Source organism: Lygodium microphyllum, chromosome 10 (assembly GCF_053477565.2).
Source record: "Lygodium microphyllum isolate KBCC chromosome 10, Lygodium_microphyllum_v1.1.10, whole genome shotgun sequence".
Lineage (NCBI taxonomy): Eukaryota > Viridiplantae > Streptophyta > Polypodiopsida > Schizaeales > Lygodiaceae > Lygodium > Lygodium microphyllum.
In genome coordinates, this window is record NC_141144.1 from 100,133,209 (window position 1) to 100,153,257 (window position 20,049).

At 42.5% G+C, this 20,049-nt stretch overlaps 1 protein-coding gene across 2 annotated transcripts in view; it reads left to right on the top strand.

Moving 5' to 3' along the window:
* LOC148030347 (Lycopene beta/epsilon cyclase protein) overlaps positions 1–20,049 on the top strand; it is a 217,051-nt gene that overhangs the window by 97,966 nt on the left and 99,036 nt on the right. For both annotated transcript variants that reach the window (XM_087686658.1, XM_087686659.1), the window contains exon 6: positions 7,132–7,237. In XM_087686658.1, the coding sequence (XP_087542784.1) occupies positions 7,132–7,237 (106 nt within the window). The remainder of the gene's footprint in view (positions 1–7,131; positions 7,238–20,049) is intronic.

Sequence of the window (20,049 nt, forward strand, 5' to 3'; positions counted from 1 at the left end):
GCCTACTGTGACAGATAAAGAAGACCCTTCGATCTATCTCTGAGTATGCGCATGCCAAGAATGTGATTGGTCTCAGGTAGATCCTTCATATCAAAGCTATTGTGTAAACTTTGCTTTGAGGAGTCCAAGGCATGAACATCCCTGCGTGCAATTAGCATGTCATTAACATACAAAACTAAGAGAATAAGGCTGCCATCTGCTGCCTTCTTGGTATATAAGTAGTGATCATCTTGAGAGTGATGAAATCCCTGAGATTGCATAGATGTCTCAAATTTAAGATACCATTCTTGTGGTGCTTGCTTTAGCCCATACATACTCTTGTTGAGTTTACATAACACATGCTCTTTCCCCTTTGCAGCAAAACCCTGAAAGCTACTGCATATAGATCACCATGTAAAAAAGTGGTTTTTATATCCATATGTATGAGCTCCATATCTTCAAATGCAACCAAGCCCAAGATGGTTCAGAAAGTAGTCATTTTGACTACAGGAGAAAAGATTTCATCAAAATCAATTCCATATTCTTGCTTGTACCCATTAGCAACCATGCGTGCCTTGTACTTTGGCAAGGAACTAGAATTGACTTTCATTATGTAAACCCATTTGCATGGTAGCACTTTCTGCCTTTTAGGCAAAATTGAAATGCATCAAATCCCAAGTGCCATTTTTCATGAGAGATTCCATCATTGACACCATTGCTATTTGTGCATGTGATCCTCCCGAAAGATAACATCATTGCTGCGAACTACTTTTCTTTTCTTGGGATCCCATAATCGATACCCCATCTCACCTTCATCACCATATCCTAGAAAAATATATTTACAAGACTTTGGCTCAAATTAATGTTCTTCCTTGCAATGTGCACAAATGCCTCGTAGCGAAACACTATTACTATCCCCTCCTCTCCTCCCCCCCCCCCCCCCCCCCCCCAAAAAAAAAAAGACCTGTTTGGTGATTGATTAATCAAATGTACTGCTGTCATAACAACCTCTGTCCAAAATCCATGAGGTAAAGCAACATGTGACAACATTGTATGGACCTTGTCTCGAATGGTCCTGTTCACACGCTGTGCAACACCATTTTAGGGTGGATTATGAGGAGCGGTGAGTTCCCTTTTAATCCCTTTGCTGTCACAAAAGTCTTGAAAGGCTTTGGATACATATTTCCCACCATTGTCAGAGTGAAGACACTTTAATATCTTGCTGGTCTGATTTTCAGCAATTGCCAGTAAATTTTTTAAATTCATCCAACGCCTTGTCTTTGGAATGGATACTTTGCATGTGGCATCATCAACAAAGGGAATGAATTACTTGTTTCCCCTTAGAGATAACCCTGGCATTTGACATACATCTGAATGTACCAAATCTAAGGGTGACGACTTTAGAGAAAGAGATTTCTTATGTGATGTTTGAGTATGTTTATCATAAATACAATGATCACACTGTTTAAAATCAGCAAACCTCAAAGGTTGCAAATAACCCAAGCAAGAAAGCACTTTCATTGCAGTTTAACTCATGTGCCCAATAGGGTATGCCACAAAGAAACACTTAGCTGCTCAGTTGTTATGGCGACTACATGGTCACGCACGCTAGATACATGCAAAGGATACAAAGTATCACTTTTGGAGCCCTTGGCAATAATGCGATACAAAGTATCAATTTTTCATTTGCGATCCCCAAAGGTGGTGTGATAGTCTTCATCATCTAGCTACCTTGTGCTTATCAAGTTGTTCATGAGTTGAGGTACATGTCTCAGATTATGCAAAACAAATATGGAGCCATGTTGAAATTCAAGTTTCACACTGCCAATGCCTGCAATGTTACATGCATAGTTATCCCCCAAGTGGTCAATACGACATGCACCACCATTGTAGTCAGAAAACCACTCATGTTGTGGTATGACATGAAAGGATGCACCGGAATTAATTATCCAAGTGTGCATGTCATCCTGAGAATCGTGAATCAATGCATGTGCACTCAAAGAAGAAGCAAGGAGTACATCACTATCGCTGTTATTCTCATGAGTGACTACATTGACCTCTTCTATTTTCACATTGCTCTTCTTTGTAGGTTGGTTGTCATTTTTTCTCAGCCTGGTTGTCTTCAGTGTTTTTGTTTTTGCCTTTCTTTTTCTTCAATGGAAAACAATTCCGTTTGTAGTGCTCTTTTTTGCCACAATGATGGCGCTCCACATTTTTGCCACGAGACTTGCTACGTGCTGTATTCTCAGAACTGTCTTTTTGTTGAAATCTACCTTTTGTGTGCAATGCATTAGAAGACTTGTTTGCTGAATTATTTGCTTGCTGAGTTTTTCCATCAGCAAAGAACTCTCCACATGAGAATATAACAGCTGAGCGTTCGAGTTACTCAAAGTTGCCCTAAAAATATCCCAACTTTCAGGCAGAGTGCACAGCAAGAAAGTAGCCTTGAACTCATCATCAATATGGAAATCCAAAGCAATGAGCTGATTGAAAATTAACTTGAACTCATTCAAATGTACATACATGGCTGTACCTTCTTTCATGTGAAAGTCCATTAACTTTTTCAGCCAATAAACCTTGTTGGCTGCACTTTTTTGAGCATACAATTCTTCAAGCCTTTGCCACATTGCATATGCTGAATTCAGCTTCTCAATGTTAAAGAGCAAGTTGTTTGACACTAAGAATTCAATGGTAGAGCGTGCAAGCTCATCCAAGTCATCCCACTTATCTTGTTTCATGTTTGCTGGTTGTTAAAATATACGGGATCTAGAGCATGGCAGATGCGGGAGCTACGGAGGTTGAAAGAGAAAAAGCAAACTCACGAAGACATTGACCCTGACAAGGACAAATTGTTACATAAGTGAATTAGGTTCCAAGATTGAGACTTGGACTCATAAACACAATCTTGTGTATTGACTGTGACATGACACTTCACTGGAAAGAAAAGAGTACTATCATTGCATTAGAAAAAGAGTGCAAGTACAATGCTTTATAGGATTTGAGTGGTGCTACTTTCTCCTACTGTGCATATGGGATTTTAGTCCTGAGTCCTCACTGCTCCTCACAAAGGGACTAAAGTAGATGTGATTGCAAATATTTCAGCACCCCTCCTCAATCACAACCAGAAGTATAAGCGCATAGAGGCTTTAGTGAAAGCAATACCTGCAAAGTGGGCACACCATAAACATGGCAAAACATTAGAGGTTGTTGCAGAAAAGGCTAAGTGTGGGCACCACAAACATGATGGACATCTAGAGGCTGTAGCAGGGGCCTCACAAAGTGTATAGAGATTGTAGTACAAGGCTAACTGAGGAGTTTACAAGTTTATGTTTGAGGCATTAGGGCTAGGAAATACAAAACTAAAAAAGTCTATCTGAATAGAAGGACTGATGAGGTTTGTCCTTCTCTTGGTGGTCTTTTTTTTCTTCTTGTTCCTTTGCTCCGTTTTCTTCTTCTTCTTTGATTGCAACTAGATAGGCCTTTTGGGACCTCTTTTTGGCGTGACAGAACTTCTTGGTGTGTCCGGTCATTTTGCAGAAGTCACAGAAGAGCTGATCCTTCTTGCGCTTGTACCTGTTGCACATATAATACATGTTCATCTCTAGAGATGCTTGGTTCTTCCTTAGTTTTTAGCTGCTTCTCCTTCTCTAACAGTGATGCTTGGATATCAACAAGTTCAGGATTAATTAAAGTTGTTGATAAATTATTATATTCAGGAGGTAAACTCTTAAGTAGAACATTGATGCAAACATCTTCTTCCATTTTAATGTTGATTCCTGCAAGTTGGGTTAGAAATCATTCCATGTAATTTAGATGCATGGCAAGTGATGTGCTGGACTTCATATCAAGCTTGAAAAACTCAATCACGAGACTATACTTTGATGATTTAGACTGTGTACCGAACAGAGTGTCAAGTCTCTTCCATGTATCCTATGAGGCCTCACATTTGTCCACATGGTGGATATATCTGTCGTCTAGCTCTAGTTTGATCCTCAAGCAAATTACTGACACATTTAGAGGCCAAGGCAGCAATTACATGTGAAATTCCCAAAATTTGATTGCAATTTTTGCTCCAAAAGCATTCGTGGGCATAAATTTGACAAATTTGGTCAAAAGTCCCAAATATTCAGAAGGAAATCCGTCCAAATTGAAGGAATTACATGTACCCAAGACTCAAGTGCATATACCAGATAGTCGTTGCACAAATTTTAGGAATTTTGCAAAAGCTCAATTTCAATCAAATTGAAGAAATTTCACTAAAATGTGAAAAGCTCCAAAATTTCTTCGGCAAATGTGCACCAAATGTGCAATTGTTAAGTCAAATTGTCTTCTTCCACGTTGAAGTCCCCAAATCTGGGAAAAGCCGCAAATTTCTAGGTCAAAATTGCAATCTATGCTTGTGCATATGAATGCCCGGTAAAGGGGGGAAGGGAGAAATTGCAGAAATTAAAGAAAGAATGAAGGAAAATAAGCGGGCCTGTCCTAGCGTTGACAAGGACTCGGCCGCCTCTCCCATTGGACTTGCGTTCCGAACTTGTGTTCGTGTTGCCCGCTTGACCGGGTGACCAGGACTTGGTCCTGTGTTCATGTCATTTGCCTGACCAGTCGACCAGGATCCCTTTGACCTACGCGTTGTGTATTGAGCTGTTGCTTGTGACTCGTGCCTTCCATTTGGCCTGCGCGCTGTGTCTCGACTTGTCGCTTGTGATTGTTGCCTTCTGTGTAACCTACGCAACCCGTCAACTGCTCGCTTGTGTGCTCACACTACCCAGCAAGTGCTTGCCTGTGACAGTTGACTAGCTCGTGTGCTCCCTGCTCTAATACCAATTTGTAAGCACTTGGTAGGATGGAGACAACGCACAATGCAGGGTGAGTGCAGAAAGAAGAGTGAGTTGAAGGAGTGAGTGCACGTTACAATCAGTATTTGGTACAATAACAGGCGGACCACTTTAGGTTTAGATAATATGTAAAGTACAAGAGTGTAAGGGTGTGTTCACACTTGAATACCGTAAAAGGCACAGTGAGCCTTTATTCCCAACAACATGGACTCTCTTTTAAACAAAAAATAGAAACAAGCTCAAATCAGCCTAGTTTGATCGCCTAATGTTTTGTCACTTCAACCTTCGGCTTCTCAAAATGGCTACTTTGTGCATGGAGCCTTCATAGTGATGAATTGTAACTTGTTTAACCTTGGATTATTTGGATATATTGACCATAAGCACTTCAAGTACTCTCTCAAGACTTACACCTTTATTCTAGTTGTAACTTTTCTCATATCTTTGTCCCATTCGGCTTAAAAAGTGAATGTGGAAAAAATTGATATAGAGAAGGTGGGTGACATCCTAGAGATTCCACAGGAGGAGTGTGATATTTACTCTTTGCTCTACAATTAGTTATTAGCATAAGTTAATGAGAATCGTGGGTAGAGGAGGGATAAAGCGAAGACGATGTGCAACAGAGTTAGAGCCAATTAGAGTTAGGGCATGAGTTAAAGGCAAAGGCAAAGATAGAGATTGCTGTGACTCAAAGGATGATGCTTAGAGTCTACGCATGTGCATAGTGCCATCTATGACCGATCATTCTATGATGACAGATGCTCATAGGTTTTTGATTAGATGATGCTAACAGCTATATATATCTTGATTCTACTCCCATGTGTCCTGAACTTCACTCTGTATCACGAGTCATTTAGTTGTTTTGAGTTTTGACATTAGTATTTGTGGATTGGATCTATCATTTCACTATTATGTATGATGTACTCCCTATGATCCTTTAAGATTTATTATATCTATGCAGATGCAGATTGCAACTTCATTACTCGCTCAATGCTCATTGTTTGTAAGTTGTAAGCTAGTATTTTATGTTCTTCAATCGTGTAATCATCATGTATGATGTAAATTAGAACATTTTAAACTCAATGAATCATATGACATAAAGGCTTGTGTGAAATTTGAGTAAATGTTGTTGCAGGCACTGATATATTTAAGAACCTATGTATGGATTTTAGGCTAAAAACCGAAACTCCTCCCCCTGTTTCCAAAACTGGCCGAAACTCGGAAACTCCATTTTTTCCTGTTTCGACTACTCTTCCTTTCGGAACTTCACTATACTATGGTGGTAGCCCAGTCATTAGCAAATGATGAGAGGCAGGATAAACATGATGATGTGAGAGAAGAAGGGAACGGGCAACAGCAGTTGAGGCAGCAGGTAGAGGTTGGAGAGCAAGAGAAAAAGGGTCAGGGATGTAAGTGACAGTGCACAATGAGTCCTGTTTCATAGAACTTTTTGAGCCAGTCTTACTCAATATTTTTAGTACTTGTATTAATTGGTTTAATGACTTTTGGGCCTGCTTAAGGAGTGAGAAAAATAAGATTAATTAAGTGGAAATTTCTTGTGTCTTGGCGACACTACCACTGACACTACCTTTACCATTACCACTAGCATTATAACACCACCACTGCCACTACCACCATCACCAATACTACTTCCTCCTATTGCTGCTGCTGCTGTTGCTATTTCTACTTCCATTGCCATTGCAAGTAGTACTATTGCTACTAGTACTGCACTACTACGACTATTACTGCTACTGCAATTACTGCACTACTATGACTATTACTGCTACTGCAACTACTGTTACTATCATTGCTTTGACTGCACAACATCTGCTTTTTTGACTTAGTACTCCTAATCCTAGTTGTACTAAAGCTGCTCGTGCCAGTGCTGTTGCTACTACTACGACTATCCTCCTCCTGTTGCTACTGCTGCCACTTCTGCTGCTGTAGTACTATATTCTGTTGAAGATGTGTTATAATGATAGGGAAAGCTAAGATATAGCGATTATTGAAGTCTTGGTATGGAAATTCATGAACACAAAGAGGCACTCTTTGATTTAATTCTAACTTGAAAAGTATAATTTTTGTAGAAACATGTGAATGGAAAGAAGAGAATCTTTTTTATTGATGTGTTTCAGTGTCTTGTGTTTCGGATTGTGATGCATCAGGTTCTTTTTAATAGCATGATGACCGTGTATGTGTTTCACAACTAGCTTCAATAAGCATTGATTGATAAGTGAAACTGTCTTTGCTTTGTGTGAAAGTATTGCATATGGGCATATAAAATGTTTTTAATGAACATGAGTATTCTTTTATGCAGGCCTTTGAAATTAATCCAAAGGGTCAAAGAGAAGTTTATGAAGCTAGGAGGCTTGGTGATTGAAGGTTCAGGCCTTTCCAAGGCACACATATATAATGATGCTGTGGTAACTTCGTTTGGCTTGCTTCGATAGATGACATGTTTGATTTTACATATTTATGCTTATGTATGCATGTCTATATATGTGTAATTTGGGATTGATTATGGAGTCTTCATTACAAAGTATAATATGTCTAGTTGATAGCTTCAGATTCATTTTTTTTTCTTTTCTTTCAAATCAAGTGTGGCTAATTCTATTACTTCAAGAAAACCCTGAATACAAAGAAGTGCTCATGCTCAACAGACTAGATGGAGCTGATGTAGAGTCACAGATATATCAAGTATACAAGCCTCTCAAGGCGGTCTAGGGGGGATGGGGCCAAGAAGCCATGGAGGGGGGTAAGTTACTCATCGCCATCTGGGGTTGCTTGCCTGCATCATGAAGAATAGGTCCTGGCCGTCCCAAGTGCGTATGAAATGAAAACGGAGCTGCTGACGAGATCGAGATTGGTCCTTTACTTTGTCCCACCTCGTGACACCGCGCCTTCGCAATGTGCCATCCAGTAAGACTTTCTATGATCTCCCATACCTTAGAGCGGTCTGCTGTGGGCTGGAGTACCTGGTAGATGGGTAGAGCCTCCAAGCCGACCACTGTGCACGACCCAACCTCAATAATGAAGATCGTGTCATGCATCCCAACCTCATACAGAATGTGACAGCCTTGGTTGACTTCCTTCCAGCAAAAAGCTCCCCATGAGATACATCCAAGGCTAGGTGCTATACGACGGAGAATGCGGCATGCTCCTCTCCACTCGAGTTGTGCCGCCTCACACGACCAAAGGCAGTGCTTTGGAGTTTCTAGAAATTGCTGTGTGTAGCGTTTATGACCTCCATCCTTTTGCATCTGGGTTAACCAACTCTCCACCTCCAAGCCTCCATGTGCCAACAGCCATAAGAAATATGATACCCTCCTCGGTCTCCAGCTCTCCCATAGGCGGCACCAGAAAGACCACTGGAAAGGATCCGTGATGCTATGCTACGTCTAGTACCCTGCTGCGCGACGGCGCCCAGTCCATGTCCTCCTGGATCAGTACGTGCCTGCCAATCCTAGTTGTGTACTCGAGGAACCTTGGTGGCTTCTTAGTGACCGCAGTGGCCTGCCAATCCTAGTTGTGTACTCGAGGAACCTTGGTGGCTTCTTAGTGACCGCAGTGGCCGGCCATAGCAACTCTTCCGGGTTTCACTCGAGCTCATCATGTGGCTTTCCCTTCCATATCCAGAGACACAATCCCCGGAGCTCTCTCAGAACACATAAGGGTCCAGCCACCATGTCTTCCCCTGAAGGCTGACCACCCGAATCCTCCTCCATGGAAGGAGAACTATCCCCTCATCTTGTTGCCCTCTGTCAAGGACCAGACGCCTCCCCTCCTTGACAGTGAAGAAAGTTCCATGTGGGGTGCTGCCCACTCTATGTGCCACCTGTAGGAGGATTCCTGTTTGTGAAAACCTAGCAGCCCATACCTCACTGGGCTCTACCGGCTCTCGTATCGGGGGGTCAAGCCACTCCCAAGGTATTGCTGCGTCAATCTACCTTCTCCTCAACTCAACTTCTCTCTGGCAGCCTGATGCCCACTTGAACACCTCGTGGTTTACCATCTTGTACACCTCCTGCCATGTCTTGATGGTATGAGCCGTCGGGCCTCCCAACGAGCCCATTGGATGTGTGGGCGTTCGCCAATCTGTACCCCATTGCAATCTTTGACCTGGGGGTTCCACATCACCGGCTAGTGGTCTATCTCCTTGTGGCAACTTGGGGGGCTCTTAATTAGGGCCTTACAGAGGCCTTGCCACACACACAAAATAGGCTGCGTAGGAAGGAGAATTTGGGGGGTGTGATTTGGGCCGTCGTGAAGATCCATCTTAAGGACGGCCTCTTATCACTGCCAAGCCTCGGTCTACACTCTTGGTGGAGACCCTCCTGCAATAGGACCTTTGAGGTCTGTCCTCTTGGTGTGACACCGCGGACTACTAGCTTGCCCAAAAGGGCGAGATTGTGATACTCTGGGTCTATGATTCTAAGTCCTCCCTCTGACCGACGTCGGATGATGGTCGCCCACGCCACCTTGGCCCGGAAGTCCCTGGAATGGTCTGACTCGGCCCAGAGGAAATTTTGCACTAGGCGGCGAAGCTGAACTACACAGGATGAGGAGAAGCACCAACACGAGGGAGTGTGCCAAGCCGTTGCTAGGAGGACCTAGTTATCCACTAGGGCTTGGGTCGCTAGGGAAAGACGAGTAGTACTTTAGTAGGTCAGCTTCCTCCGAATAGAGTCGAGGACTGTGTTGGGAATAAAGGGCCATCGTGCCTTTTATATGTGCACAGGTTTGAACACACCCTTAGCACATTGTACTTTCATACATATATCTATCTAAAAACCTAAAGTGGTACACTCGTCATTGTACCGAAAAACGTGTTCACTCTCTACTCTGCTCTCTTGCGCATCCAACGTAAACATTCTGCCCTTCTTCTTTCCTTTTGCTATCAAGCGACCCTTATTTTTCATATCCTCAACAAAGCATCCATGAGAATTAAATCTAACCTGCAAGCCCTGCTCAACCATTTGACCAACAGAAACCAGGTTCTTGGTGATATTCGGGACATGAAATACATCAGACAGGTATTCCTTTTTCCCATCCTGCATAGGCAAATGAATTTTTCCAATCTACACAATAGGATGTGCAGTATCATCACCAGTCTCCACAAATCCTGGTTTTTCCATTTTTCTTGCATCCTGCATCCATTCTGCATGACCTATCATGTGGTTTGATGCACCCGAGTCAACATACCACACATCGGTGTTTTCTTCTACACTTGTCACAGAATTGGTCATGTGCTGCACCATAAACAAATGCTCATTTCTATCATCACCCTGTCTACTAGAAGATGCATAATTCCCTTGTTGTAATTTTCCATTCATGATGTCATTCTGCTTTTTATAGCAGTCTTTAGCCATATGACCCATTTTACCACAGTAGTAGCATTTAACATTACTGTTTGCATTTTGGCCTCTTTGCCATCCACCACGACCTCTTTGGCTCCCCCTGCCTCTAGAGTTACCACGTCCTCCTCCATAGGACTAGTTTTCTTGAGTTTGCTGCATATTCTGATTTCTACCACGGCCTCCAGATCGGCCTCCTCTACCTCTTCCAGCATTTGAGTAGAAGACAACTTCTTTTGAAGTTCCTCCTGAAGAAGATGCACCACCATTTCTCTGCTCCTTAGAAATTAGAAGAGCAATCAACTCCTCAAAATGAGGAAATCTTTCACGGATGGAAATGGATGTTCGGAACTGTGCATAATCCTTTCCTAGACCATTCAAGGTCACAGAAACTAAATCATCATCTTCCACTGGCGACCCAATGGAGCTGACTCTCATAGCGTGCAACGACTATCTACCTCGATCTCTGTGCTAACCTCACCCTACAAACCGGTATCAGAGCCACAATGGTTCGCTCAGGACACAAGTATTAGTCGCTAGTTGCAAGCCCGATAGATGAGAAGCTGTAAGCAGAGGCTATAGTCGCAGGAAAAAGTCGCATGTAGAAGACCAATGAACAGGTCGTGCAAACAACCAATGAACAGGTAGTGAAGAAGACCAGCGTGGGTGCTCACGATTGGGTGGCAAGTCCAGTAGGGACCAAGCGACAGGTAACGACAGTGGGAGTACGCGGAAGCTCAGGAGGCTCGCGTGACGAACTGGCAGTCTAGTGGCGACGTGGGCTTCAGGCCAGCGAATGACAGGGTCTAGTGGGGGACCAATATGGAGGCGCATGTGGCGGATGGATAGGTGAGTACGCGGAAGCTCAGGAGGCTCGCGTGACGAACTGGCAGTCTAGTGGCGACGTGGGCTTCAGGCCAGCGAATGACAGGGTCTAGTGGGGGACCAATATGGAGGCGCATGTGGCGGATGGGCAGGTGAGTTGACGCGGATTGCATGGCCCGACTGTACACGTAGAGGCGAACAAGTGCACGACTGACGGGTTTGTTGACCTGTCAGATTTTTTTAAAAATTCAATCTTTTTTTGAAATTTCTTTCACCCACTGACAGCGCGCATAAGCACAATATCTCAAATCTGTGCAAAATCAGCTCAGAAATTTGGGGCTTTTCCTAGATTTGGGAAATTTGATGCAGAACAATCAATTTTGTGTCAGAAATTGCAAGAATTTGTAACATTTTGTCCCTGACATTTGGTGATTTTCATGTACATGCACAAATTGGGTTGAAATTTACCCAATTTCTTGACATTGATGCACATTGGACTCCATGCAATTTTGGGCTTTTGCAGTTTGGGCAAAATTTGTGTAGCATTTGGTCATTTTATGCACATGTAGGTTGAATTCCATGCAATTTGGACAGCAAGACTTGGTAAAATTTGGGGGTTTTACTAAAATTGCTTTATTTTGGCAAAATTGGACAGTCCTATGCATAACAGAGGAAACGCAGATGTGTGTTTGACGCTCTGAGCACAAAACATTGGGGCTTTTGATTGTTCATGTCAAATTTTATGCCCGTGGGTACATGTACAATAGAAATTGCAGCTGAAATTTTGGGATTTCTCATGTTTTGTGATGCACATGCCCTTTGGAACAGCTGTAATGAGTTGGATAATGCTGTAGCACTTGGTTTGGTCCTTCTGAAAACTTAATTACAAATCTGAAATTTGTACTTCTGCGTGGTCGTTTATTGCTGATTGGTACTTGTTTGTACCTTGGTCAGTTGGATGAGAGTTTGGGCCTGCATTTTACTGGTTTCTTGGTTACATTTGGGCTGAAAACCATGGCTGGCAGCAATGACAGCCATAATTTGATGCATATAAGGAAGCTTGAAGGCGCAGATAATTTTGCAGTGTGGCAAAAATAGTGCTACAATATCCTGTTACAAAAGAAGCAGGCAAAGCCGATCAAAACTTAAGGGGCAAAGCCCGCGGACATGGATCAGGATGATTGGGATGAGTTGAATGAGCTTGTACGCTCAACCATAGAACTATCGATTTTTGATGCCTTGCTCTTCAACATTGAAGGTTTGGATTCTGCATATGCTATATGGACTAGATTGGAAGAATTGTATGCACAGAAGAGTGCTACAAGTAAAGTGTATTGGTTGAAAAAGCTTATGGATTTGCGTATGAAAGAAGGTAGAGCAATGTCTACTCACTTGAGTGAGTTTAACTCCATTTTCAGCTAACTGGTTGCCTTGCATGATTGATGAGGAATTTAAGGCTACTTTCTTGCTTTGCACTCTACCAGAGAGTTGGGATACATTCAGGACTGCTATGAGCAATTCTAATGTGATCCTTTTGTATGCTGATGTAGAGAGTGCTCTACTTATGGAAGAGATGAATCGGCAGAACATACATCCAGTAAGTCTTCCAGTGCTTTGCATACTAGGGGCAGATCACAGCAAAATAGCAAATATGATGGCAAGGGACGCGGTAAATCATGTGGCAAAGATGTTGAATGCCATGATTGTTGCAAGAAGGGTCACTTTAAACGTGACTGCTACAAATGGAAGAAAGAGAAACGAGAAGGCAAGAAGACCAGCGCTCGCCCCTTGTGCTGCGCCACCTGCCTGTGATGCCTCTGTTTAGGCATTGTCAGCGACTCGAGCTCCTGCCACGTCAACCTTAGGTGTCAAATGCCTCTTGTCCGCCCCAGTGCCACGTCTAGTGCTATGCCGCTTGTCACCCGTTAGTACCATGCTGACCGCCCCTTTGACCTGACACGTGCCAGTGGTCAAGGATCGCCTGTCAGTACGTCAGGTATTTTTTAAAACTTTTCTTTATCCTTTCATTCCAAATAAATATCTGGAAGAGGGGATTCCTACACAGCAGGCAGAAAAACATTCAAAAACGTGTCTGGGACACATTGAATGCAAATTTCTGGCCAAATTTATCAGACATTTTGAGGCTTTTATGTTTTTTGAGGACATTGGCTTATGAACTGCAGCTACAGTCACAGAAAGACTGTTTTGAACACATTTGAGGCAAGAAATTTTGGGAATTTTGCTGGTACAGTGTTGCTTAATACTGATTGCAAGTTGGAAAGCGTGCATAACAGACAGTATTGACAGAGTGCACCTCTGTACACTCATTACAGAAAGTTATTTCATGCAATTTCTGGAAATTTTCAGATTTCCAGTGTAGTCCTGCTTTGACATTGCTCTTTTGCATTTTCTGGTAATTGAACATCATGGCAAATCAGGGATGAGATGTTTTCACCTATGTGTCCAAGGAGGACAGATTGGATGGAAATAACTATTTACTTTGGTCCTTCATGATGAAATATGTACTTGTGGCAAAAAATATTTGGGATTATGTTAGCGGAGAAGAAGCTTGACTTGGAGTTGTGGCTCCAGCTACTCCTCCCCCAGGAGGACTTGCACCATGGGCACCTCAGCCTGCTCCACTTCAGCCACTTCCCCAAAGAACAGCAGCTGAAAAGCATGGGATACACGGGATGCACAGGCTTTGTTGCCGATTGCATTGGCAGTTCAATGGTCAATCACCCCCACATTCATTCAGCAGCTTCTTCACGAGAAGCTTCGCTAACTTTGGAGCATATGTTTGCAGGCAAGAATGAGACTTGTATCTCTTTCTTAAAGAAAGAGCTAGAGACATTGAAAATGGATGAAGGTGATTCTATTCAGGATCACTTGAACAAAATTCAGGACTTGCGAGAGCAACTCATGAATGTTGATGAGTACTATTCAGATGCACAGATGATATCTACCACTTTCAACTCATTAGCTGCTTCGTACTTGGCTTTTCATACGGCCTTAAACCTCACAATGAGGATTTCCGCGCAACCAATCACTTTTCTTTAGTTAGTCTATTTGCTTCTAGAGAAGGAGCAAGCACGAAGGAATAGTAGTGCGGATGCTATAGCCACTGAGCAGGTTTTATGGCAAGACAGAAGGGCAAAGGCAGCCAAGTGAAGAATGCTCCGCAGAGTTCTGGGACTTTTGTCGCATCTCAGACAAACAAAAAACAAGGGGGCACGCAAGCCAAAAAGGCTAAATGCCATTACTGCAAGAAGCCAGGCCACTACATTACTGAGTGCAGAAAGCGCATTGCCAAAGAGAAGAAAAAGGAATCACGAATGTCTGTTTCTGATGCTCCTTCCATTGCAACTGAGTCTGCGTCCTTTGTTGAAAACAGGGACTATTGTTTTTACACATGCAGTTATGATACATCTTGGGCAGATGAAGCATTCAGCTCTACTGAGGGTGCAGGCACTTGGTTTTTTGATAGTGGTGCTTCTAGGCATATTATATCTCATAGAGATTTATTTGCATATGTTCATGCAGCTTTAGTTGGCAAGTCTGTGCAATGTGCCAACAATGCATCATAGAGGTATTGGGGAGATTGTGCTCACAGCCATCGATGGCTCTCTTCTCCGCCTATAGGATGCTTTATTTGTGCCAGGCATAAAGAAGAATTTACTTTCTATCTCTTCTTTGGGACGTTGTGGTTTGCAGGTCACATTTGACGATGACCGAGGCATGGTGAGAGAGAAAGAACACATGACTTTGGTCTTGACAGATACTTTATGTCATGGGTTATACGAGTTGGATGCTCTCTCAGTTAATCAGTCAGTGTATTTGACATCCACTCTTACTCTTGCTATGATACAGACAGAGTTATGGCATGCTAGGATGGGGCATGTGAACTTTGGCAGCTTGATGCTCTTACAGCGTCTGCAGATGCTAGATGGATTACCTCTACTAGAGAGACCTCCTGAGCACTTGTGTCAAGGATGTATTTTGAGAAAAATGCATTGCTTTTCGTTTCCCTGTGATGTTGCTTTTAGAGCAACAGCCAGGTTGCAGTTAGTGCATTCAGATGTATGTGGGCCTATGCAGACGAAGTCATTGGGAGGATGTTACTATTTTGTGACTTTTATTGATGACTTTACTTGATTTTGTTGGGTGTACTCTTTGGTCAAAACGTCAGAAGTGTATGATGCATTCTTGGCTTTAATTGCACTTGTTGAAAACCAGTCTGTAAATGCCCTGAACAATGTAGTATGCTTAACAATTATGATATCCGCTTGTTTTCAAGATTTAATATAAAAGAGAATGAACACTTAAAGCTGAAAATGAAAATTACTCCATGAAAATGTAAAAGTAATGGAGACAAGATTGAGGGTTGAAGATGGCCCTTCCCCCCCCCTCCTCGAAGAAATGTATTTCTGCTCAACCCAAGTTCCCTTAGGGAAGAGCTCAGTTACAATCAACCTGAGAGTGAGGAGAAGTAATTCTCACTCTCACAAGATCATGCAAAGATGTACAAACACACATGCATTATCTATTATGCAATGATAAGAACTGATTTCTTTACAGTATGAGAGAAGAAAGAGGGGAAATCAGCCTTTCTCCATCGTTGATCAGCAGTACATGGATAGGGCTTGCTTCTTGTTGCTAAAATGGAAGAAAGAGCTCGAGAATGAGGTGCTGTAATGAATTTACAGGCTTCCTGTCCTGTAAAACACCAGTGATAGAAGAGGGAATATGGAGGAATTTGATAATGGAGAAGTGGGGGATGATGATGGAGATGGATGGGGCCAGTTTTTGGCTATCTGTGGGTGCTATACATGAGTTTACAGCAAAGAAAAATGATGCTGAATGAAGAAAAACGAGCTCTTATTTATAGGAGAGGGAAGAGCTAGTACAAAAGGGGAAAGTGGAGTAGCACAAGACAAGTGTCCAGCCACATGTCATGAGATGTGACAAGTGGTGGGACACTTGGAAACTTGTGTGACAAGTGTCTTGACACTTGTCTCTTCTCTATGGCCTTCCTTTTTGGGCTGAATACTGTCAAGAATAGAAACAACCAAATTTAGTAAGCACAGTTAGAGTACATAATTTACTATTTTTAGAATGACATCCCTATTTTTTAGGACTAGCATTTTTAGGCTAATTCGAGGCTCCTAAAATTTAGGGACCCTCCCCAATATGGGTGTCATATGAAAGCTTTTTCCCTGTACATTGCAAAAAGGGTATTAGAATCTTCATGTGACTTTCCTATGCAAAGAAATGTGCATTTCAAGCTTTTAGCCCATACATGCACATTGTACAAGCATTTCATGATTATGCCATCTTGTTGATTGTAACTGTCTGTTCTGGCGGATCTAGCGCACACTTCAAGGCGTCAATTCTTTCTGTGTGCGAGTCTAACCCTGATATGCGTGAGTTCTAGTCACAGGCGCCCAATCGGCCATATAGGTGGAAGTGTGAACTATCTTTTCTCTAACCCACTGCATGGGTCCACCATAACCTGTGACCACTCATCAGTGGCCAGCTCCAAGGTACTTTTCTTTATATCTAATTAGCGCAAAGGAAACAAATTTAATAAATCATTGTATAGACAAATTAATGAAAAAGGATACAAATTCTGTTTCTATAGAGTTGTGACACAGTCTCGTTGTAAAATTAAGACTCTCCGTTCGGACCAAGGGGGGGAATACATGTCCTCTATGCTGAATTCTTTTTTCAAGCAGAAGGGCATTGTCCATCAGTACAGTATTGCTTATACTCCACAGCAGAATGGGGTTTCAAAGAGAAAGAATCGGTCACTCATGGAGATGGCCACATGTATACTGAGGGCGAAGAGCTTGCCTCATAGTTTTTGGATGGAAGCCTTCAGGTGTGCCTACCATGTTTTGAACAGATGCCCCATCAAAGCTTTGAGGAAAATTACACCTTTTGAGGCTTGGAACAGCCGGAAACCTTCTGTTGGACACTTTCGTACCTTTGGGTGCCTTGCATATGTACATATTCCAGAGGTACTCAGGAAAAAGTTGGATGACAAGGCTGTCAAATGCATTTTTATGGGATATAGTAGTGAGAGCAAAGGCTACAGACTCTATGATCCTGTTTCTAAAAAGGTGTTTGTCAGTAGGGATGTACTATTTGATGAAAAATCAGAATTGTCCCTGGCTGGCTTAAATACATATCGGCAAGTGAACTCAATGTTCAACGAGCTACTCCTTTGGAAAATGCAGAAAATCAGCCATTGGCTGATCTGAATATTCAGCAAAGTGCTGAAACTGAAATTTAGCAAGAGCTTATGCACAGACAGGAGGCAAGACAAATGCCTAGATGGTATTTCCAGACTATGAAAGATAGTCATCTGGATGCACCCTTGGCTGGTCGTACTAGAAGGCAAGCTCGTATGCATGATACTGCACATACCATGGAGTTCGTTATGGCAGCAAGCACCCTTGTGGATGAGGAGCCTGAATGTTTTGAGGATGCACAATAGAGTGTGCATTGGATGGCAGCAATGAAAGTTGAATTGGATTCTATCACTAAGAATCAAACATGGGATTTGGTGTCTTTGCCATTTGGGAAGAAAGCCATTGGAACAAAATGGGTCTACAAGCTGAAACGGAATGCAGATGGATCCATTGACAAATACAAGGCAAGGCTTGAAGCTCAAGGCTATGCACAGAAGAAAGGCATTGACTATGAGGAGACATTTGATCCTACTTGCCGCAAGACGACCATTAGGTCTATGGTTTCTTTGGCTGCCCATTATGGATGGACTGTGCAGCTGTTGGATATAAAAATTGCATTTTTACTTGGGGAACTTCATGAGGAACTATATGTACAGCAGCCCATTGGTTTTGCAGTTGAGGGCTTGGAGCACTTGTTTTGCAAGCTGAAAAAAGATTTATATGGTTTGAAACAAGCTCCTAGAGCTTGGTCTGCAAAGATCGATGCTTTCTAGCTTAGCCAAGGGTTCATAAACATCTCATCTGAGTGTACCCTTTACGTATGTAAAGAGAGGGGATCCATGCTGATCATTCGTCTTGATGTTAATGATCTCTTGCTTCTCTTACTTACAGGGAAACAGGCTGATCAGATTTCAGCCTTTGTACAAAATTTGCAGCAAACTTTTGACATGTCAGACTTGGGATCTTTGCATTATTACTTGGGCATTGAGTTCATACATGATGTTAAAGGTATTGGGTTATCACAGTTAAGATACATTGGTAAACTTCTTGAGAAGTTTGGCTTACAGGATTCCAAGCCAGTCTGCTTACCAATGGAACCTGGACTTAAACTGTCATTACATGATGACAGTGATTTGTTTGATATACACACATATGCTCCAGTAGTTGGATGTCTTATTTACTTATGCATCACTAGGCTAGACATAGAATTTGCAATTTCAGCCCCGAGCAGATATATGCATCAGCCACGCATGTCACATTGGCAAGCTGTTAAGCGTGTCTTCCATTATTTCCAGGATACTAAATCTCTTGGATTGCTTTATGCCAAGGGGGGATCACTGCAGTTACATGCTTATAGTGATTCTGATTGGGTTGGTGATTATGATTCACGTCACTCTACTAGTGGCATTTGTTTCTTTCTTGGCTCGTCTTGCATATCTTGGCTTAGCAAGAAACAGTCCACTGTTGCCACATCGTGATGTAAAGCTGAATACAAGGCAGCTTTCACTACCACAGTTGAATGCGTATGGATTAGACGCTTGCTTGCTGATTTGGATGTATTTGTTACGGAGCCTACTCCTTTGTTCACTGACAGTCAGAGTGCCATTGTAGTGGCATGGAACCCAGTGTTTCATGCACGCATGAAACACATTGAGATACATTATCACTTTGTCAGAGAGAGGCTACATACAGGTTATATCAGCCTTGTCTATTATCCTACCACGAGTAATGTGGCAGACATCTTCACCAAAGCTCTTCCTCGTGACAAATACAAAGCATTTCGCCATGCTTTAAATTTGATCTTATTTGGTGGCTGATGATCCTAGTACTCTTGATCACTCTTTACTCCCGGGGGGTTTGTTGGATATTTCACTCACACCGCACTTATGCCGACGCTCATATCGAAGTGTCGGTGATCAATAGGACACGGGGGCACTTTTTACTTTCGGTAGGAGAGGTTTTTTCCCCTAGACTTATGGTATTATCTCGTATGTGCTTATGACATACACTTACGGGCACTTACCGTCTTCGGGTGTGAACAACCCCTACAACCCTCAGGGTTAAGGGTTGTACCTTGTACTTTCAGTTTGTACTCTTTCAGTCCATTTGCATTGGGTGTCGTGAAGCACTCTCACACTGTCTACTATTTTCTGTGCTGAGCTTCAATCCTGTTGTCCTCTCTCACAAAAGTCTATTTCTTTGAAATCTTCTCCTCTAGAGTTAGTACATTCGGATGTATATCAAATGCCAGGATTATCTTTAGGGGAAGAGAAATATTTTGTTACCTTTGTCGATGATGCTACATGGAAAGTATGGGTTTACCCTATTCGTAGTAAGGATGAAGTGCTTGATAAGTTTAAAAAGTTCTTGGCATTGGTTGAAAATCAGACAGATAAGACACTTAAGTGTCTTCGCTCTGACAATGGTAGGGAATATTTTGTGACAGCAAAGGGATAAAGAGGTAGCTCACTGTCCCTCATATTTCACCCGAAAATGAAGTTGCAGAGTATATGAATCGGACCATACAGGATAAGGTCCGTACGATGCTGTCTCATGCTGCATTACCCCATGGTTTTTGGGCAGAGGCTGTTATGACAGCCGTTTACTTGATTAATCGATCACCAAATATGCCTTTGGGAGGGGCGGGGGGAAGTTCCCCATCAAGTGTGGTCGAACAAGCCACCTTCATATGCTCATCTACAAGTGTTTGGCTGCGAGGCTTTTGTGCACATTCGTAAAGATAAACATAGCAAACTTCAGCCAAAGTCCTGTAAATGCATTTCGTTAGGATGTGGTGATGAGGGTGAAATGGGGTATAAATTATGGGATCCTGAGAAAAGGAAAATAGTGCCCAGCAATGAC